The sequence below is a fragment of the Hirundo rustica genome, chromosome 24, assembly GCF_015227805.2.
Source record: "Hirundo rustica isolate bHirRus1 chromosome 24, bHirRus1.pri.v3, whole genome shotgun sequence".
NCBI classification, from domain to species: domain Eukaryota; kingdom Metazoa; phylum Chordata; class Aves; order Passeriformes; family Hirundinidae; genus Hirundo; species Hirundo rustica.
The window spans coordinates 1,212,472-1,234,802 of NC_053473.1; the positions used below are offsets into that span (position 1 = coordinate 1,212,472).

The following is a 22,331-nucleotide window of genomic DNA, read 5'->3' on the forward strand; positions in this document are numbered from 1 at the left end:
GAAAAGAAGAAACTCTCTCTGTTCTGAGCTCATCTTGCACTTCTGCCCCTCATTTGAGATCAGAGTTTGACAGATCTAATGACTGACCTGGAATCAATGCCATGCTGCTTTATTTTTAGAACAGGAATGGGAGAAGCAGATAAATCTTTTAACAGAGTGCTTGTTTTTATGCATGTCGACCTAAACTAAAAGATGATGTTGTCACACTTGAGAGGCCAAGAGCTATGCAGAATTTCAGTACAAATTATTTCACCCCACTAGCACAACACTTTTGCTCTCACAGAAAGCTGTTTCTTCCTTTCAGCACGATAATCCTCATTTTCACAGCACAATGCATCATGGAAGAATGAAGGAAGAAAGCCTCAAAGACCTGCGGTTGTTCAGCCTGGAGAAGATTCCAGGAAGACCTTATAATTGCCTTAAAAATAAAGCCCTTTTACCAGGGTCCCAGGACAAGGAGCAAAAAAATTAAACTGACAGATGGTAGGTTTAGATTACAGAAGAAATTCCTTACTAATGGGGTGCTGAGACACTGGATATGTTGCCCAGAGAAGTTGTGAATGTCCCATCACTGAAAGTGTCCAAGGCCAGGCTGGATGGGGCTTGGAAGAACCTGGGATAGTGAAAGGTGTCCCTGCCCAGGGCAGGGGGTGGAACAGGATGGGCTTTAAAGTCCCTTCTGACCCAAACCCTTCAGTGATCTGTGATTTATTGTCCACCCTGCACCATTATGGAACTGCTAAGTGCTGCCACAGAGAAGTGATGGAACAGCCTGTTCACTTACAGCAGCTTCCACGCACTGAAACCCTTCCTGCTGGTTTAAATCTCACTTTGTTTCCTGCACACCACAAACAAACTCACCTGCTCCTCTGTGATCTGCATGTAAAGCAGGATGTAATAGATCAGGTCTGGCAAAGCCTTCTTCACTGTGCTCTTAAACTTGTTGTTCTCCAACAAGGCATGAACAAATTCAAATATGCTGAACACCAGATTTTCAAAGCCCAGAACTTCACCTGAACAAAGTGGAAAAAACAAAAAAGAACATAACTGAATATGCCAACATACAAAAAGGTACAAATGGATGTGAAAATAATTAAAAGCTGTTAGCTTGTCTGAGCAGACATTTATTCATTCTCCTGGACCAGCAAGTGCAGTAGCAGCCCCAGGAGGATTTCTGACCTCATCACTTTCTGCTCTCTTCCCACCATACACTCCTCATTAAAATTTATCAAGCTCAACCTAAAACGTATTTGATTTTCTTTTGTCCCACAACTTTTACCTCAAAATTGTTGCTGAACTCACTCCTTGAGCCATTAGAAAACTTAAACTGTGTGGCCTCATTAATCATAATCACACATAATTTGCAAAGAAGTGATGGACACCATTCTAACATGGTAAATGGCACCTTTAGCACAATCTCCCACAGTGTTTCAGTCATTGTTTTGGCAGCAATGTTTAGATAACTCCATTCCTCTTCAAATAACAGAAGTGAAGTGAAAGTTCTTACCATCAGAATCCACAGGATCCTCCACCTCTTCTGTGTAATTTACTTCTGTTCTCACATAAGTGGATGGAATTAAGGAAAGGCTTTTTTCTAAAGAACAACATCTATTTTGGAATTAATCTGCTCCTGTCTTAAAATTCCTGATAACTTGGGAAGGTTTTGTTCTTTAAAAACCCTTTGATTTTGTGTAGAGTCCTGTGCTTCACAGAGACAACCACCTCAGGAGCTCCTGGCTTTGTACATTGCCCAAATTCACAGATCACTTCATTTTTGTTAACTTTGCAAGAACAGAACCCCCCAGATCCATTCTTTTCAGGGGATGTCAGCCAATTCAACACTTCATTGCTGCCCAAGGGTGAGGAGCCACCCCATGCTCCCACATCCCAGCTGCTCCCTACCAAGCTTCTCCATGAGTGCCAGCCCTTGGAAATGGCAGAAAACTAACCTGGGGATAAGAAGGAAGGAGCTTTCTTTGGGGATGGTGAACTGAAGATCCAAAAAGTACAAGAGCACACACAAGGAAAGGGAGAACAAGACTGTCCCCTTTTGCAAACAAAAACCCATTGTGTGAGCTCAGGTACCAGCAGGACTATAGTAGGAGTCAGGACAGGAGAGGCAGAAATATACCATCCAAAATCCAACAAACAGCTCCTTGTATTTTCACAAAATGGTTTGGGCTGGAAGGGATCTTAAAGACCATGTAAGTTCCAATCTCCCTGCTATGGGCAGGGACACCTTCCACTGTGTAACAGGGGTCTGGAAAAATAATACAGAGAGATTTGAATTGTCAGTTTTCAAGTACTGGGCAACACACCCACAGACCATTCCAACACAGCTGGGTGTGCAGTGGAGCACTGACTGAAAATTCAAATGGCAAATCAGCAAGTGCAATCAGCCATTAGCTCTGCTGCAGGAAGGGGTACTGCTGGTTCTCCTTCTTATGAAGTCTTTACACTGTGACCAGTATCTTTTTAAGAAGACAATTTTAACCAAAAAGTCCCAGAAAGAATGCAGAGCTCGTGGCGGTTCTACAGGGCACATGCATCAATCAGCATATATTTTAAGCTATAAGAAACTTAATGGAGCCTCCAAAAGTAACAGAAAGATCCTGTTTTGTCTGGCAGGGCAGAGCACTCCATGTGCTGTGCTTCTCCAGCAGTCAGGTCATTAGTGGGTATGAGAGTGAGTTTGTTTCATTCGATTCCAGTTAAATCCGTTCACTACCAAGGATATAAAGCAGCGCTTTCTGTCAGGGTATTCCAGACGATGGGCAGGATCTGCTGCATTGATGAAATCATGTGCTTTGGGTAGTTTTTCACAAGTGCTGTCACAGCCTAGAACCAAAAAGAGTATCAGTCAAAAGTGAAACTGGGAAAGCCATCAACACACTCAAATCACAAGCTGCTGTTTCATTAACAACTGAGATTATCCAAAGTCTTCCTGTCACCGAGGTCACCTCCCACTCCTGACTGCACAATCCCCTCTTCCTCAAATACTGACCAAAACACCTCTCTTGGTGTTTCCTCTTTGGCAGGGAAGCAAAGGGGTAACACAAGATGTGGCACTCTGGAGTGAAGACAATGCCATAATGCGCTGGTAAGACAATGACTCAAATCCAAAGCACATCACTGTGCAGCACTGTCTGGATACAATTATCCTGGAAGTGTCTTGTCACAGAAAAAGAACTCCAATGTCATGTAAAACTAGACTACTTCCCATTTTCCACACTTCTACTCATGCAAGTAACACATCCATTGAACACCCAGGAAATAGCTAGAGAAGCAAACACCTACCCAGATCATTCATGACTGGACTTTCATGACTTAGGGGACTTTCATGACTCCATTGACACTTGCCAAAAGCCTTTTGGGACCCTCCACGAGTGAGAGAGCTCTCATTCCCCCTCTCCTCCCCAGGGACACAGCTCCAGCTGTGTTACACTTGTTAGAGAACAGCCTGCCTGAGTGGTGGCTGCTCCCAGACACATGGGTGTCAGTTTGTTTGTGCCTACCCAATACAAACCACTCTGTGAAGTCTGTTTGTTTGCAGCACCGGGTACATTAATAGAAAAAAAAAAAAAAAAGCAATTCACCTTCCAGAAAAACAACAGCAATCTAATATCAGCATTGCAGATGAGTAGGAGTCAGGAATAACCCAGATATGTGGGTTTGGGAATAAGTCTGGCAGGTGCTAGAAGGAAACATTACAGAAAAGACCTGCTGAAGTCTCTGGGGGGAAAAAAAAAAAATTACGCAGGTGCTGGCAAAGGATGTGAACCTGATCTTCAGGACTGCTGCAAACTCAACACCCTGCCTAGGGCCACAGGAGCATCCAAACAGACTTGCTCCATAGGCCACTGCATAGGAACCTTATGTAAATGTTTCTAAGCTCTACGCCCAACCAACTCTGCAGGAAGCGCTGCTGGAGTGCTAAGGGAGCTCTTCAATTCAGTGCCTCTGTGGCTGTAACAATAGGAGGCTGCATTTGCAAGGTCACCACAGCCCTGCAGAGCAAGTCATTAAAAATCAGAGCACTCTCCTGTCAGATGCTGCATTTCAACCCCTGGCCCCTCATTCTGCCAATTCCCACTGCTTGTCTGAACTCAAAGAACTGCTTCACAGATCCTCTGCCAATCCCCACGTTTGGCTCCATCACCTATTAATCCTTCAAGAAAGCCCTTATCCTTCTCTCTTCAGAGCACTGCTCCTTCAAGTCACTCCATCAAAGGCTTTTATTGCTTCTTTTCCTGTTTCCATCCTTAAACAGAGAAGGAATCCCCAAATTTTTGGATAAAAAGCTTAAAATACACACTTAGAGAGCACGCTAAAGCTGACTGTCAGTCAGCGTTCAGCAGGGGCAGGTGAAGTACCTTGGGGAAGTTTGTCCCAAGACACAGATACCACCTCATCTTCCATCCAAGAACAAAGAGGTAATAATTAATTACTTTTTCTAGCTAGTTATTTGTTCCAGTGTCAGGAGAAATGTAAGCATAACTTCTCTGACCCACAGGTGTTGAACAGCTTTTAAGCACAAATGAAGAAGCACAACAGCAAGGCTGCAAAATTGTTGGTTAATTGGTGCTCCTGATATATTACCACACACCAAGTACACTGTTGTATTCTAATTTGTATTCTATTATTGTGAAATTTCCCTTAAATCTGTCACCTGTCATGTTTAATCACTCTGTTTCTCTCAAAACAATCAACAGTAGCATGTTCAACACTGGAATTAGGATTCAAGAACTGCACACTTGCAGCTCATTTATCCTTAGAGACACCAATTTAATTCATGCTGAACTATCAAACACAAGAATAAATTACACCATAGATATTTCCTTCTAGTCCTCACACTTGATATTTTTCTTGTTGCCAAACCTCCCATCTCCTCCAAGGATAAAGGGCCCTGATTTCCTGCTGATAACTGCTTAAAAACTTGTGACCATACTGGGAACAACTTGGGACACATTAAGCATCAGTGGCTCCCCATGATTTGATCCAAACTATTCACTCCCCTAACCAGGATAACTGTCCCAGGGGATCAGGCAGATGTGCACACTGCAATAGTGTTCCTTAAAGCTTCTGCCACTGTCCTGCAGAACATCCTGACATGGGCAGCACAACACTTTAGGTCAGGGCTGCCTCTAACTTCCATCAGGAATTTCATGAACCTTGGAGTACAAAGCTCTCAAGTGACAGGGAAGGAAAAAAAGTCTTCCTGTCATTTGCCACACAGCACTTCATTAAGGAAAAGAAGATGGGATTGAGTCTGCATCTGGTTGAAAATGTGCTATAAAAGTCTCAATTCCCTCTTCCATTGCATCAGCTTTTCAAGGAGTTCCTGTAATGACCTCATCTGTAGAGCTGGTTTAAATAATCCCCTAAGGTTTCTTACTTCTGCATTACAATGACTATAAAATCCACTTCTCTGGAAGTGAAGGCAATTCACGGGTCTTTCACCTGAATCCCTTTTTCCTCAGAAAATTGCTATCATCAGCTTAGAAATCCTAAGTGACAAAACCATGAATTGCCTTAAGTCAACAGCCAGAACGCTCATCTCTTCACAAAGAGCCTCCTACAAACCATTTCTCAGCAGCAGATCTGAATTTACTGTTTAAATCCATAACGATTCTCTGCTGCCATCGATGCCACCCAACACACAGCAGTGTATCAGATCCAAATCCTCTTGTGCTGCACCTCCCCTGCAGAGGCCAAAGGCAGAGGCCCTCACACAGCTAAGGAGCAGAGCAGGAACATGGTGACAATTCCTCAGAGACTTTCCCAGCCTGTCACATTGTTCAAGAACCTCCTGGTGGGACCAGTGCTGACAGACCCATGCGAACAGCCCAATGCCAGCAAGCACTTAAATAACAGAAAAGGCTGCAGAATACATGGATGTAATGAGAACTGAACTGGCCTGGCCTGGCTTAGAGTGAAGCCATCAGTTAAAACCGCTTTCTGTGGAAGCTGAAAAATACCACTACTCATTAACAATCCAAATGTGAGTATCTGGAGTAAGAGATCCAAATGTTCTTGAGCTGCAGCCTGTTCAAATCGAGATGATACCCTGCAGTGTTCCTTTCACGTTGCTGTTGCCATATATCACTGTCCCAGGAATCCCAGTGCACAGGCAACAGAAAGGAAAAAAAAAACCAAACCCACAAGAGATACTCTTTCAACAAAAACTAACATCCTTTCCCAAACTCCTTTCCAGTAGTGCTGCACAGCAAGAACAGCTCCAGCTGTTCCTGGAGTATGGGACCTGCAGCCCCTCACTGAGAAGCCACAGGATGCCCAGACCAGGTACTGCTGCCTTGAACAGGACTGAGACAAGTTCCACAACACAGAGCTCAGGAGCTGCTGGTTTGTGCAATCTCCCAGCATATATTCTCATTACTTCAGCACAAAGCTGGTCACCCTGAAAAACATTTGACACTTGTCTTCAGTAGCTTCCTTACTGCTTTCTTCAGGGAACTGAATGGGCCTCAGTGCCCATCCTCAGAAACCTGTACACTGACCTGAGTGTTGCTCACCCCAGCACACAGGCAGGGAAATGAAAGATCTGAATTTAATCCTGCAACTGATGCTTTTGACTCTTTGCTCTCCCATGCTGCAGGCAGCACTCCCTACAGCTCCAGTGCTTCCCAAGATGTTTCAGGAGGCTGCACTGGCCCTCGTCCCCATGCACACAGAGCTCTCCAATCCAGTCTCCTTCCTCCAGGAAACCAGGACAGTACAAAGACCTTCCATCTCTCTCCCTCAGAGATCATTTAGCATTAAAGAGCAGACAAGTTCCAGAAAAGCACCTGCGCTTAATAAGATTTTACAACTTCACTGCAGCAGAATTCCGCAGCACCTTTAGAAAAGACTGGTATTTAACTACAGATGATGGTATCCAAGACATATCCAAAACATTAGATCAAATGACAAGGACAGATGGTCCTATGGACCAGATTCCTGTGGATCATCTTACAGACAGATCCTCATGGATCTCATCATAGGTATCTTCAGTATAGGTGAATAATTTATTTCACTGTGGATGGTGCTGGGAGCCAAAAGCCTTCACAGTTCATACCATGAGCAATACTAGGAGATATGCCACTTGAGTTTGGTTCTCAGCACATCTCAGTGTGTGTTGGTATTCAATTCTTTCTCCACTTAACCAGCCCTAAGTGACTCACCTTTAAAACTTCCATCTTAAACCCACTGTCCGATGTTGGTCCATCAGGCATCTGCAGGGCCTGGACAAAGGCTTCTGTGAACTGCTGCACCACAGGAAAAATCAGGACCTTGGCAGCACCCTGGTTACAGACAAAGCAAGCACAGCTGAGTATCAGATACAGAACCCCCACATCTGACAGGTAAAGCACTGGAAAGCAACAGCAATTGCACTTTTCTGGCACAAAATAGAAGAGAAGCTCATGGCAACTGCAGAATATTGCAAAGTCACAAGAAAGCTGTTTCAGAAGTCACTTGGGCTCTCTATGTTAAGAACGAAGCTCAGCTGAATCCCACTCTTCAGAACCCCACAGCACAGGCTGCCACAAAACACACACATACATCCAACTCATCACTTTGGAGCCTCAAGAGAGATCCAGACAATCCAGTCTGGAGAGCCCCAGGAGCAGTGCTCCCCCCTCCTAGAGAGGCACTTCATTTGATGAGTTGAATTCTGCCCTGCACCCCAGCACCCCCAGGCTACAAAACCAACCTGGGGTGGCTCCATCACACACACAAAATTACTCCAAACCCTGAGGCTGGCATTTATCTCCCTGCAGAGCCTCCATCCCCCAAACCAAACAAGCTGAGTATCAACAGCTGGCCTGAAGATTAACAGGATGATTCTTCCTAGGAAAATGCAGAAAGTATTTTTCCAGATGTCAGGGCAGTCCATAAGCAGTCCTTGGCAGAGCAAGTAATACAGGACCAAAGTAATTTTATTGAGATTATTCCTCATAATTCCACAGCCAGGACAGCAAAGTCCTATGTCTAAATCAATTAGGAAATGCCATTTATAAAAAGATTCCCTTTTCCTTTTTTTTTGAAGTAAAATTTCAATAGAAAAGGTTTAGTTTTCAGTGTAAAGGACACTTTCAGCCCTTCTCTAGAGTAGAAGTGAGGAGCAACTACTCTCTCTTGGATACTGGTACCAGCTGCACGATATAGTGCATGAATAACCTTGTCACGGCAGTACAGATACAGTGTAATTACCAGAACTTTCCAAAAGTCTCAACTGGATTGCTTCCTGTGCAAACAGGGAGGGAACAGCACATTGAGCCACTCAGCAGTGACCAGCCACTAGATTGAGAGTCACCCTTCCCTATTCTCACACCCTACAAAGTTAAAAATATTTATTTTTATTGTCTGGAAGTGCTGGAAAAACACCTTGTCAAAGGCCATTTAAAATGCAGATGTGCTCTGCTAGAGCCAGACAGGAGACTCATATAAAGCTGCTTGACTGCTGTGTTTGTTTCTTAACAGCTATTCTTCCAAAACAGGGCTGGGTTTGGCTTCCCCCACCCCTTCAGGAACACAAGGCCAAGGCACCTCCTGAAGCACGGGTGAAGCTCCAGGAGGAACCAAAGCCTCGCCCAAGGGTCCCCCATTACCCAGGTGCCCAAGGCCTGGCAGATGATCGAGACACACGGTTCAGCTGAAGGCTGGAAGCTAAACCAGGGATTTCCAAACAAAAGGATGATACTCTACCTCCTTCCCATGCTGACTCTCCCCTTTCCTGAGCTCTTACAAACATGTCTGCTGATAAACCATAAAATAACCTCAATTATGGAAACCAAGTCCCACTATCAAGGCATGCATGTAAAGCAGGGAGTCAGCTACTTTACATGTATTAAATTACAGCCTCTTCCCCCGAATTCCAGCTGACACAGTATGTAATTTTCCAGTATTTCATTTCCATATTAACAATTATTTAGAACCTCACTCAGTTTGAATTCAAAGTATCTTGTAAGTCAAGTTAAATTCTTACCTTTTCCAACTCCTCCATGTTACAGATCATGTGGGCACACGTGGTAAATATCTCCACTGCACGTGACCTCGTGCGAATCCCGTACACCTAGAGAAAAGGAACACAACATTCTTCTTACACAAGATGCTTCCTTTAATTATCTTTAATTGTATTTCGTTTTTGCTTTAGCTTTAGTCTCTTATTTTATTATTGGCTTCAACTTTTCTGTTGAAACATTAGCTGCCATCAACTATTATATCATCAAGAAAATTCTTTAAGTTTAAGTCATACTACAGTACGACTTAACCATTAAATCTGGAGTTTCTCCGTTCCAAGAAACATTCTCACTAATTTCATCCAATACCAACCTCCCTGCGAAAGATCATACCTCTGCCATTGTGAAAATTTTGTACATCTCTGGAAGAATAACCGGAGCTACAAGTGGCATCTGTATGTCCGTCACTTCTCGGGTAAATTCTACAAAATGGAAAAAGAAGAGAAGTTCTTATAAGAAATCCAACTTGTAGGGAATAGCAACAATAGAACCGTTAGGAAACACTAAGTGTATTGAAACACGTCAGTATGCACTTCACTAGGCTAGGGTCATCTGATGTACCTGAGGCAATCCTCATAGGCAAGCAGAAAAAACTAAAAGCACACTAAAAACTGCAGGTATCTGGAAAACCAGGTGTCACAATCAAAGTCCCTGCTGAGCTTTAACCTGCAGCACAGCACCTCCTTCCCCAGCTCTCATTACACCTGCTGAGCACATGATTCCACAGCCAGTGACAGGCACCAGGCCCAGGGGAAGAGAGGAAGAAAATTCCACTTTCTTCAGTTTGGATGAAAGGAATACCAGCACAAGGCAAAGCCTGAACGGCTTCGTACAGCAGACTGGCCAGCCACGGCACCCACACACCTGTGAGCACTCTCATGGCCCCGTGCACCGCGTTGACATCGCCGCTGACCAGCATCTCCATGAGGAGGTTGAAGAGCTCGGGCCAGGCCTCGGGCCAGTCCCAGTGGGCAATGGCTGACACGGCGTAGGCGACGCTCGAGCGCACCTTGCTGATGGACTCCCTCAGCCCGTTGGGCAGCAGCTCCCTGATTGCAACTTTGGCCTGTAGAAAACGACAGCACTTAGAGTAGATCCACAGTCAGAGCATAATCTAATAAAGAAAATCCAGACCTACGACAGTAACTTGATATTGATTCAATATTGGTTTTACAAAATGAACATCCAGGAGACAAAAGCGCTCTCGCACGCTACACCCCGTAATTTTTTAGGGAAAACTGCATGGTGTGTTTTAATGTAGCATCATCTCACACACAGCATTACACAAGCACAGAGTAAATAGCTCACAGCTGCAACTACACAGGATGTACACATCTACATGGAAAACATCCAGAGTCAGCTGAGATAAATCCCAGCTCCAGTGTCAGGGACTATGTTTGCTTACTCTGGAAGATTTCAGTAAACAAGAACAGTCACCCAGCCCTGAAGGGACAGGAAAAAATAAAAGCCACTTCTGGGGCATAATTCAAGCAATTATCTCTGGATGGGATGAATCATACTCTAGATATGAAAGATGCTCCAGTCAACAGACTGGAAAGGGCTGGAATCTCTAGCCATCTTAGCTGCTAAATACTCCTGCTGAACAGATTCTTAACGAAACCCAGAAGCTTTAAATTAAAATTTGTCATGGGAAAATAACCTTTAAGTCCCAAGATGTATAACAAAAGATTTAGCAAATCTCCAAAAAAGGACTGCCAGAATCAGTATCTGTGAAACTCAGGAAGCAGATTTCCTTCTTGTCTTGTTCTGAGAGTAGCAGGAGCATTGTGGCTGAACTTTCCCTGCAGGAAGCAGCCCAAGCTTCTCAAGCCCAGTGATGTTTTAAGCAACTGAAAACAGATTTTTGAAGTGGAAAATGTCAAAAAAACTTAACTAAAGCCATTAATCCTCCAAATACACAAGGGCACTGGTACTTCTTTAATTGCCTACAGAATTAATATTCTTGATGGATAAAGTGTTTCAAACCAGATAACATGAAACCAAGTCTTACCCTTTCCGTGGTCTCTGGAGGTCTAAACTTTTCAGACTGAGAGCACCAGTGAGTTTCCACATACTGTTTCAGAATAACAGACGCCAGCTGTATCAGGAGAGAGGTCAGGAATCAGGGACATATCCTGGTGCAAGGATCACCCCTGACCCATTTGCTCAGCCTCCTGTCCCATCATGCTTCTTTTACAGGGACATCATTTGCCAAAAATGGAAAAAATTAATGAAATGGACCACAAAGTTACTGCAGTACAAAGAATTACTGGGTATGCACTGAGCAGCAATGGCCTGCACAGCACTGACCCAAGGCAGCAGCTCTAGAAAGGCACAAGGTACAGGGCACAAAGTAACTAAAGAAATACAGAATCAAAACTTCCCTTCCAAGGAGGAAAACATCAACAGAAAAAGCTTCTGCAAAGAGAAGCCACGCTTCTGCTTGCTGATGTCTACCACCCACCTCCTAAGTTGTGTCCATTTCCAGTATAGTATGGTCTCAGCACCAGGATTATTAAGTCCAAAATAAAAAGTATTATCAAAAAAATGTAAGAGTATAACACCTGAAAAATGCAGAAAGAAAGTCTCTAGAGAAATTTAAAAGAAAGTGGAGAAACAGTAACAGAAAGCCAGTTCAAATTTTCCACCTGAAAACATGGAAGAATATTTTAAAAACCAAGGAAATTTCTATCAAAATTCTTTCTGCAGTTCCAGGCAAACTCACCTGCCGGATGGCCAGAGCTCCCTGAGGATCCACAGTCAGTTCTGCTAAATGAACACCAAATTCTGCAAGGAAAAAAACCCCAGATATTGGTATTGTAACTTTTATTGCCACACAGCAAAAGTCATCAAGATTTTTGGAGAAGGACACCATACCAATTGAGTGACTCATATGCAGGAAGGAGAAGGCAATTCCAAAGCACAGCTACTCAAATAAATCATGAGCATTAATTCTCCCCTGTGCTCTCCACAAAAACTTCATTTATGTCTTGGCATCTTATTTTCTTCTCTCATGGGCAAAAAATTTTGCAATTCAGGCTAAGAAGAAACAAATTATTTAAACTTTAAATACGTATATAAAAATCTTATCTACAACGTAAGATCAGGAGAGATGCATGGAAAAGATCCAGGATGGGGCAAGACAGCAGCAGTCTGGCAGCCAGCAGCCCCTTTTTGGACACCCTGGGCTCATCCACAGGATGTGCAGGCATCACTTCAGCTGTCCCAGCCCTCCTCCCACGACTGCCCAGGACACACCAAACACCTTCCCCCAAGCAAACCCTGCCCAGCACAGTGCCACCAGCACTGCCTGGACAAACCCTGGGGCTGTGAAACCTTCTCCTGCAAAGAATCTGTCCAGAAAAAGCAAGAGCTTCTTGGGGCTTCTTGCCAAGCAAGCTCCACGACAAAGGCAAAATTCAAACACTTGTAACAATTCTGTTGATGCTGAGCACAGGAAATAAAAGACAGGAAGAACAGCTATTCTGGTATGGTAAATCCATACAATTCAATAAATTTGCTTAAAATTGCAATTTTAAGTTCCAGACAGCTGATAACTGTCCTAAATATTTCATTTAATTTCACTAGTCTGCTTAAGAAACACATTTGTGACATTCTAGTTCTTAAAAGCTGTGGAGCACAAGTTGTGCCCTGGGGTCCTGTCAGCACACCCTGCCTCCTACAGACAGACAAAAGGTGCTGACAGCATCCCTGACAAAAACAGACTGAAAATTCTTCTCAAAAGGAGTTCTGTGACTTCCCTCAGCAGCACATCCCAGTGCTTCACAAATGGTTATTGAGCGTCTCCTAATACCCACCTCACTGCTAAGAGGCTTTTCTGGGTTGGGAGATAATTGCCTCTCACTTTCCCCAGCACACACTGAACATATCCAGTTCCTTTACCCTTTCTTCATAGATCATGCATTTAAGAAAGAGGAAAATATCCCTCTTATCCCAGCTGTGAAAGCAGAGGGCCTCATTCCAAGATGTACTTAACATAATACTTCTCTTAACTGAAGCAGTCATTATTCTCTGTGCTATCTGCGATTTCCATGCTCAAGGGTGGCATTGCATTTCAGCCCCATCTTTAAAGGGTAAGTTGGAAGGGTATAAAGAGTATAAATGGAAAGCTAAAAAGGGTAAAAATAGGTATAAAGGAAACCAGAGTAACTGCAACAGCTTCACACAGCTACAACTCAGTATTCTAGTCCACAATCCTTTTTTTGTTTACATATATGCATTTGATGTATTCTCTCTGCATACAGTGCTCTGCCTGTGATTTATAATATTTAGTTTCTCCATTTTCCAACACCTTAGTTCTCTTCCACAGGCAGACTGCAGTGCCACTGATGGGACACCAGACATACTCACTGCTGCAGAGATCAAGAGTTTTGTCATAAAAACCCCTTGGGTCTGACAATAAGCCTCTGACAACCCTCCCTCTCTTGCCCAGGTTTTCAGCCTGATGTCCTGCTTAAAAATATTACAAAACTGTATCTTCTTAACTGATAAATTACCATTGTGGTAAATTCCTATCAAGAATCCTGCTGAATTCAGATCATTCACACCCAGCACTTGCTCAAGCAATAAGCCAGTTCTCCTGTCAAACCAAAATTAGATGGATTTATCAAGAACAGATCACATAAAACAGTACTAGTTGTGTAGCAGCTATTTATCCTATTGTTATAGACACTGACAAGCTGTTTAATGAGCTGCTCCAAGAATCTTTCCAGGGACTGCTGTTACACTGATCCTTGTACAGCTCACTGGCTCCTCTTCTCTCAAAGGATTGGTTTATTATTGGATTTTTTCCCTGTTGGCTGGAAACTTTTATCTTTACCATGGGTAAATGCAGTTCAAATGAACCTTGAAAAGGAATTCCTTCAGTTATATTTTGTAGATTTGAGATATCAGAAATACCGAGCCTTCTCCCTAAGATAAAGTCTGCAAACCTCAAAGATTAGAAGCTTTTAATGAAGGGCCTGGCATGGAGAGCACTTAGCAAATACGTTTTCTCCCAGGTCTGCTTCTCTTCTTCATTAACCTCAATATTAATAAAATCAAACCCTCCTCCTTCACAACAAGCTCTGTGTACCATGTAACCGGTTTATGTAACCTCTTCATCCCCAACGTTTCTGTGAAACGAAGACACATAAAAATAAAAAATTACTAGTAAGCAAGCAGAAAGGAATAAATGAGCAGAAGTTTCTACTGAATCTTTGCACCTATCTGCCTAGCTCAAGTCCGCACTGACAAAGTCAGCAGAGCACATCCACGCAGAGCTGGTTTAGGAGCTGTTAAAGGTCTCTTTTGTTATCTCTGCTGAGGGCAGAGACAGGGCGAGGTGGAGGAAGGGTGAATCCAGGAGGCCCCATGGCCACTGGCACTCCAAACTAAAGCAACATTTGGTCTGCAGAGGCTGGATCTCAGTACCACCACAGCAGCACCAGAAACTGAGTTCTCTTTACCCAATACCTGCCCACCCTTGTGCATCGTGGTCCTCAGCCACAGAGGCAGAGATGTTCTACACAGGACTGGCTTTCAGTAACATCATCATAAAGCAACTTGGGTTGAAAGGGACCTCGGGAGGTCACCTAGTCAGATCTCCTGCTCAAAGCAGAGTCAGCCACAAGATCAGAGCAGCACAGAACAGGATGGGGATCTGCAGACAACTATGAGGAAATACCAACCTAATGCTCAGCCAGAGTTCTGACACCCTTCATCCTCCATCATGATGCTCTAGAACTGCTCCAACAGCACTCCTTCCGTTAACACACCTCTAAAACTGCATTCATATTTTCCTTATTTCTCAGCAAAAGACAGAAAGATTGAGGTCACACCTCTCCAGCAGTTGTGCTGGTTTTAAGTATCTCCTTTGAAATCCCTTCCTCACAACTTCTCTCTACACTGACCATAACTGCAGCATTTCAGAGCAAACACTAGTGTCTGCTGCTGTGAATAACCCTTCTTCTGGACAGGCAGTATCGTATGTTGCAACGCGGCCATTTCTTGTTTCAATTTCCCTGTTACAAATCAGTTCAATGTTAAAGTTTACTCCTGTTATGAATTCAACTCAATCCACCCACAGGACTTAAAATCATTTCTGCCCATCACTCACTCTACTACAATTCAAGTTAGAGCCAAAAGAGCACCACACCAACCACGTTGTGGTAATGTCTTTATATTCTCCAGAATCTCTCCTTCCAAACAATGCGTGGGTTCATGGCATAAAATCATGTATTCACACAGCACCTGATGCAACACTGAAATCCCTCTTGATGCCATATTAAAGCAGTTCCCTTGGGAAGGAGCTGACCATAAGCAAAAACATGCTGAACCAGGGAAGCACAAGTGATGCAATACGTTCTGTGCCATTATGGTAGCTTTTGGTGTTCTGGTACAAATGGACAAGCAAACTCTACCATGAAAATATCATCAGAGGATCAACAAGTTTTAAAGCATCGTGCTGAGACACCTGCTCTGGAAGAGGAGATAGCGAAAGAACATTTACAAGACCCATAAAGCCAATCTTCCATTCTGAAATCATTTTCAAATCAAAGTTAGCTGTCTTGTAGACAGGACTAGTCTCAAACAGGATGGACTTGAGGGTCAGCATGTCCAGACTGACACAGGAGTCAATCTGCCAGGGTCAGCACCATCTTCACAGCTGCACATCTCAGCTTCTGGCAACAAACAACCTTGTAAGGGACTGAGCTGAAGGCACCTTTTCACACACAGGGTGTCACAACATAAACCATGCTGAAGATGGCCTTATGATGCCTTTCTACCTGCAAAAAGGACACACAGAAACACATAAGGCAGAGAGGCTAAAGAAACGCAATTCTCCAGCCTGAAGCCATTTATCTCTCACCACCACATTTCCAGAGTACAAGAGCCGACAGCTCAGAAACTAAATACTGTCACCATAAAACATCAATCCTGGTATCTAACCTGGCAAACACGGAGCAGTGTTTTCCAACTGTCTGAGAAGCTGCCATTAAACCTCCTTCTCCACATAATTTAGAGGACTGTGTGGCAGACGCTGCTTCTCTCTGTAGGGTGGAAGCCATTCAACAGAGTTGGACTGGATGAACATTGTGGGTCCATTCCAACTCAGAAGAGTCTGTGACTCTCAGCAGTCTGAGCCCTCCTGACAGATATGAACTCCCCTCAGAGTGCCACTGCCCTGCTCTGGCATCCCTGGAGATGACTTGGGCTCCACACATGTTCTCCAATACTGTAAGACCTGGAGGAAGAGATCCTTTTTCCACATTGGGTAATTTTTCTCAGGTCCCTAGAAGAAGAGATCCTTTTTCCACACCAGGTAATTATCCTCAGGTCATATGACACTGGCAGTAGGGCACACCATCGGGGTGGTGCATGGTGCTACCTGCATGGACCAAAAAAAGGGAACAGAGGCCTCACTTCACCAGCAAAACACAGATACCACAGTCAAGCCAACTTAGACACACTCACAGCAGCAGCACCCCACAGCTGCAGCTCCCATTCCTCTGCCTTCCCCCTGCAGTCTCAGGCATTGCTTTTACTTATGTTCCACTAAAATCTAGAGATGACAAAGGTCACCAGGTGAACTCCCCTCTTTCCAGAGACCGGCAGTAATGCATCTCCCATCTCCAAGCTGCCAAGCTCCCTCAGCAGACAGAAGATGCAGAAGCAGGTGAGGGACTGAGTTGCTGAGGATGTCTTGCCAAAGAGTGACATGGTGAGAAGAAACTACTACCATGTCCTTAATCCAGAGGAGACATCTCATATTCCTCTAGAGCACGTGTATGGGTCAGACGGAGACTCCCCTTGAACAGTTCAGCCTGTTCCAGAGGCTTTGACTGTGCCCTGCTACTCATCTCCTTGTAGAAGCACCAGCCTGATCCACTGTCAACCTGCTTCAGAGAGCTCAACTGCATCCTCTAAACACCTGAACCACCCTGACCTGGCTAAAACCTGCCTGGAAGAGAGGGCAGCACACACAACATAGCCAACAGCTGCATTGGCTTAACCACATTACACAACCCACTCTGTGAGCAGCTTAGGAAAAGAGGTGGGGGCAGAGCAACGCTGCCCCAATACCCCCAAGGAAATGTTGGCATTAGGAACCTCCTGAAGTGGGTGTTATATCCAACCACTGTGTTCAACAGTTCTTTATGAGTTCTTTCCTCCAGAAATGCTAAATCATTTTAAAACCATTTCTACTTCTAACATCCAGCAGTGATGAATTCCACAGTTTGCACACTGGGGCAACAGCCTAATTCTGCCTGTTTTAGATTCATTTCCCCTGACATCTCAGGATATTCCATGATTCACTCACCTTCTCTGTAGCTTATTATATTCACCTCTGCTAACCCTTTCCCAGGCAGAAAAGCCAATGGATTAGGTCCTTTGAAAAAAGCAGCTTTTCCACACCTCTGTGAGTGTCTGTGCTGCCTTTTTGCTGCCCTGCTTGATCCCTGCCAGAGCAGCAGGCCAGTAATGCATGCAGCACTGGCTGTGGAAGCATGAGGAATTTTTGTCGGCTTTGTTCTCTATTCCCTCCTTAACGGTCCATTTGGCTTTTTGGAGCATGACAGAGCAGTGATTGGGTATTTTCAGGGAACTCTCCAAACGGACAATGGGATTTCTTCTCCCAGGGACAATAGTTAGGACCGCCCATAACTTTTTAGGACATGATCTGGGCCGTCTCCCCCTCCCCCAACGCCACTCTGCTGACCAACGCTGACTATCTTCAGTGTCTGCACTCAACACACCTTGTGAAATCATCCTGTCATCTGTGCCACTGATTCTCATTCTGGCCAGACTGAGCAGCACTAGCAGCAGCTTTGTCCCACCACTATCCACTCCGTTCCACATCATTTACAGATGTGCTGAGCAGCTCAGCTTAACCTGGGACTCCTGACCCTGCCAGTCAAGGGCTGTGCTCAGCAGCTCAGTTTCTGCAAAAAGTTTCAGCAACTGAACTTCCTAAGAGCTTTTTGGGAGTCCCAGCACTCCTACAAACAATTCTTCTACCACAACAATTCCATGTGCCTGCCTCTTCTCATCCCAACTGCTGAATATTAACCATAACAGGCAGTGCAAAACCCACACCCATTCCCCTGTACCATCCCCTGCTGCTCCTCACCTTGGAGCCCTCACTAAAGGCTGTCCCACGTTTACCAGCTTAAAGCTTAGCTAGTCCCTAAGTGGCAAGTTTTACAGCCCAACTTTTGCACAGTAATTGAATGTCTGAGTCCCTCTAAACTCTGGGAGATCCATTCTTTAGCACTTGCTGTTTATGGCAAACTGGTAAGTGGAACTGCTTCTACTCAGGCTTCAATCTGACATGGATTCCCCAGCATGTCTCCTGTAGAGGCTCCTCAATGTCACAAGTCAACATCAGCACAAGGAATTTGGCTCTTCTGCATCCTTCTGTACTTACTGAACGTACCTTCCCAAGTCAGTTGCTGGCTTTGAACACCTCTGAAATGTGCAAATGTTCAAAGCTTCTGCAACATTTGAAAGCATTTTAAGTCTTTATGACTTTAACTAGTTCTTCCTCAGTCTCTTTTTGCCCTGCTTTCATTTGTTTAGCATTAAAAGTGCAAACACTTGTGCTATACTTACCTACTCCTTCACTTCTACTTAAGCATCTTCTTCATGCTGCTTAATGATACATTTTTCGCTCTTTCAAAGTACTTGTGACACACACGATCTACATTTCTCTACCTCAATAATATGGTGCTGGCACACACCAGGTTCCTGTAGCTCCTCCTCTTGGTTTTTGCAAGCTTCTCCATACCAAAGACAGCACAGGAGGGAGAATATAGCTTATTCTTCCCATGCTGCTTGACTAATACAAGAGAGGAGGAATCAAAGGTTTGCAAAATAATTCCCTGAAAGAGACCTCAGGAGGTTTCCAATCAAACCTCCATGATCAAAGCAGAATCTGCAGCATTAGACCAGGGTGCTCAGATTTTCTAGGCAGGTCTTGGAGATACTCAAGGATGGAAACAACACAGCTTTTACAATCTGCTTAAAAACTCCTTATATCCAGTTGGAACTTCTTGTTTCAAGTTTGTGCCCATTTATCCCTCATCCTCTCCCACTTCTCAGTGTCCTGACAATCTTCTCATAATTACCAGAAGCTGCTGTCAGACCCACTTCCAAAACCCTCTTGCTTCCGTAGTGGAAAACCCCTCAACGCCAGCATCACCTCATGTTTCCAGTGCTGCAATTCCCCCGCCCAACCCGTGACCCTTTGCTGAACTCAGTCCCCTTTGTGGCTGTGTCTCACCTGGGGGTGGGAGCAAAACCGCCCCGGTATTCCAGGTGTGGTCTAAGGAGCACTGACTAGAGAGGGCTGATCACTGCCTCTGATCCTGCTCAGACAGCCCGGCGTGCAGGTGGCCTCCAGGGCACACTGCTGGCCCCGTCCAGCTCACCAGCCACTGGTATTTCCTGGCCCTTTGTCCCGACGCTGCTCCCGGCCAGGCAGTGCCTGACCCACATCCCAGCAGTGGGATGTCCCCGGAGCAGAACGTGCTGTCTGTCCTCGCTGAATTCCTCTGGCTCTGTTCCTGCAGGGCTCTCTGGACAGCAGCTCTGCCCCCAGGACATCAGCTGCCTCCCCTTTCAGTTTGGTGTCACCTGCAAACTGCTTGTGCAGGTGTTCCACAGTATCCTCCAGGTCACAGGGACAGACTCTGCATCAGATCTCAGAGTTCTGGCCCTACAACCGCAGAGACGTATCAGGGACTTCAGCAGATTTGTAAAACCATGACAAAATAGAAGAGCAGATTACTCCATTCCCTAACATCCACTAAATGCAATTCTGCAGCCCTGCGCTCTCAAAGGCACCTCAGGGACATCCATTGCCTAGGACCATCAGAAAACTTTCTTCTCTGGAAATCTGTCACCCAAACAGACTGTGGAAAGTTCAGACTCTGGGGAGAAGCTGACACTGAAATAGCAGCAGTGAAGGCCAAGGCTCTACGGTCAATGAACCTCCCGGCACTTCCAGACTTGTGCTGCTACCAAGTCATCAAACCAGTCAATAAAACTCCAAGAGCTGTGGGGGCAACACACAGAATTCCTGGTAATGCCAGGGAGAGCTAAGCTGAGTGTGGTATAAGCATGTTAAGGGAATGCACAACAACAAACATTTTATCAAACAATCTGCCTGCCTTCAGTCCCAGAGCAATCACAACAAAATCACAACACCACTTTTGACTCTGTCTCACCCTTACACACACCTTCTCTCTTTGTACCAACTGCCTCTGGTAACACTTCTGAGCTGAAGTTCAGGAGCTGAAAGAGTTCAGGAAAGAGTTCAAAACACCTTTGGAATAGTGCAATCAGACTAAAGGTAAGGCAAAATTTCCAGGAGGGTCCACAACCAGCCCATTCTGCTAGGCCACAGAAAAAACTTCAGGCCTGGGGTTGCAGTGCTGCACTCTCCAGCTCCCATCACAGCAGATCATCTGCAAATCTTCCCGTGGTTTTTACAAACTCCAGACATTTGGGCTGAAGCAACATAAAATGTTAGCGTTAAAAGGTATTTAAATGTATCTTCCCCACAGAAAAAGCAGCCAGTGCATGAACTAACCTAGCGCCACCAGAAAAAGGCCAAAGGAGCAATGGAATGATTAGAGACACTGATTGGACTTGGGGCGTTCGCTCACTTAAAATCTCTCTTTCCAAAGCCATAAGCCACTTGCCATCCAGCTCCACTGTCCTGCTGGTCCTCAGCTTTCCATAACAGACAGTGGAGCTCTGCCATTGGAGTTTCACACTGGATGAAGGCACAGCTACATCCTGCCCACCCTCAACCTCATACACAGCATGTGCAGATGACAACCTGCAGGACAGGGGCACACACCAGAACACACATCCGGAGGTGAAGAGGATCCCTGGAAGCAGGACAGGGCGTACAGATGGAAGGGCTCTCCATGACCCTCATGTGACCAACCCTGGGGACTCCAGCTGAGGTGGAACAAGGTACCCAGAGCAACAGCGCTGCTGCTCCAGCACCCCGGCCCCTTCACGTCCTACCCCCGGTGAGCTCAGAGTGCTCCTTGGTGCCCAGATCTGACACACCGCCCCAGACCCACCCACGGCCAGAGCCCTCCTGCCCCCCTGCCCAGAGCAGCGGCCCGAACGCGCCCCGCCGTGACCCGGGCGCAGGCGGCAGCCAGCCCGGCCCTCCGGGCTCCAAGCCCTGCGCAGGGGCAGCGGCTGCTCGGCAGAAACACAAGGACCTACTGGAGCGGGTCCAGTGAGGCCACAAAGATGACGAGGGGTCTGGAGCATCTCCCTGGTGAACAGAGATTGTGGGAGCTGGGCTTGTTTTAGTCTAGAGAAGATTGAGAGGGAAATCTCAGCAATGCATACAAGTATCTCCGCGGCGGGTGCCAAGAGGTTGGTGCCAGACTCTTCTCAGTAGTGTCCAGCGACAGGACAAGGAGCACTGGCCATAAACTAAACCACAAGAAGTTCCACCTCGACATGAGGAAGAACTTCTTTACATTCAGGGAGGGAGAGCACTCGAACAGCTCCCCATGGACGTCGCTCTCTGGAGACATTCCAAACCCACCGGGACGTGTCACCCTGTGTCACCTGCTCCAGGTGGCCCTGTCTGGGCAGGGACTTGGCCTGAACGATCTCCAAAGCCCCCATTATTCTGTGATTCCGTGAGAGACATCGAGCACACACCGACAACCGGCAAGAAACCAGCCACAGCCGCCTGCTCCCGCCGGCCCGAGCGACGAGGCTGGAAGTTTGGGCAGAGGCCACGGCGCAGCTATGAGGCGCCGGTACCGGGAGTCGCTGTGGCGGCGGCCTGGGGTCCCCCCATCTCCTCAGCGCGGCCCTCACTCACCCTCCGTCACCTCCAGCACCTTCACCTGCTCCTCAGCAGCGGCTCGCACCGCCTGCACCGGGCACAGGATCCCCGTCAGCGTCTCCACCAGCGCCTCCTTCAGCCCCTGCGCCACCGGCCCCGCTCCGGGCCCGCCGCCGCCTCCCGCCATCGCCGCCCCCTCCGCGGGCCGCGCGCGCCAAACGCACCGCGCGCCGGGAGGCGGGGCCGGGCCGGCAGCCGCGCACAGCGCCCCCTGGCGGCGCGGCGGACCGCGGCCCTCCCGGGTCAGGGACTATCCCTGAGGGCCCCGAAGGGCTCGGGAAGGGCCGGGAACCGCAAACACCCCGCCAGGAGAGCACGATGGGCTGAACAGGGGACCCTGCGGGGGCAGGACAGCGCTCCTCGGCCACAAACCTCCTCGTTGTACTTCTGGGGATCAGCGGAGCCCAGGGCGGCGCCGG

The 22,331-nt window shown here is 46.2% G+C and overlaps 1 protein-coding gene across 1 annotated transcript in view; it reads right to left on the reverse strand.

The window, feature by feature from the left end:
- IPO9 (importin 9) overlaps positions 1-22,042 on the reverse strand; it is a 38,721-nt gene extending 16,679 nt beyond the window's left edge. Inside the window, exons 1-10 of the mRNA XM_040085544.1 lie at positions 21,889-22,042; positions 11,746-11,807; positions 11,032-11,118; positions 9,885-10,086; positions 9,354-9,442; positions 8,987-9,073; positions 7,182-7,301; positions 2,738-2,838; positions 1,508-1,566; positions 862-1,013 (exon numbers count right to left, since the gene is read on the reverse strand). Of these exons, the coding sequence (XP_039941478.1) occupies positions 862-1,013; positions 1,508-1,566; positions 2,738-2,838; positions 7,182-7,301; positions 8,987-9,073; positions 9,354-9,442; positions 9,885-10,086; positions 11,032-11,118; positions 11,746-11,807; positions 21,889-22,039 (1,110 nt within the window). The 5' untranslated portion in view covers positions 22,040-22,042. The remainder of the gene's footprint in view (positions 1-861; positions 1,014-1,507; positions 1,567-2,737; positions 2,839-7,181; positions 7,302-8,986; positions 9,074-9,353; positions 9,443-9,884; positions 10,087-11,031; positions 11,119-11,745; positions 11,808-21,888) is intronic.
- Between the last annotated feature and the right edge of the window lie 289 nt (positions 22,043-22,331).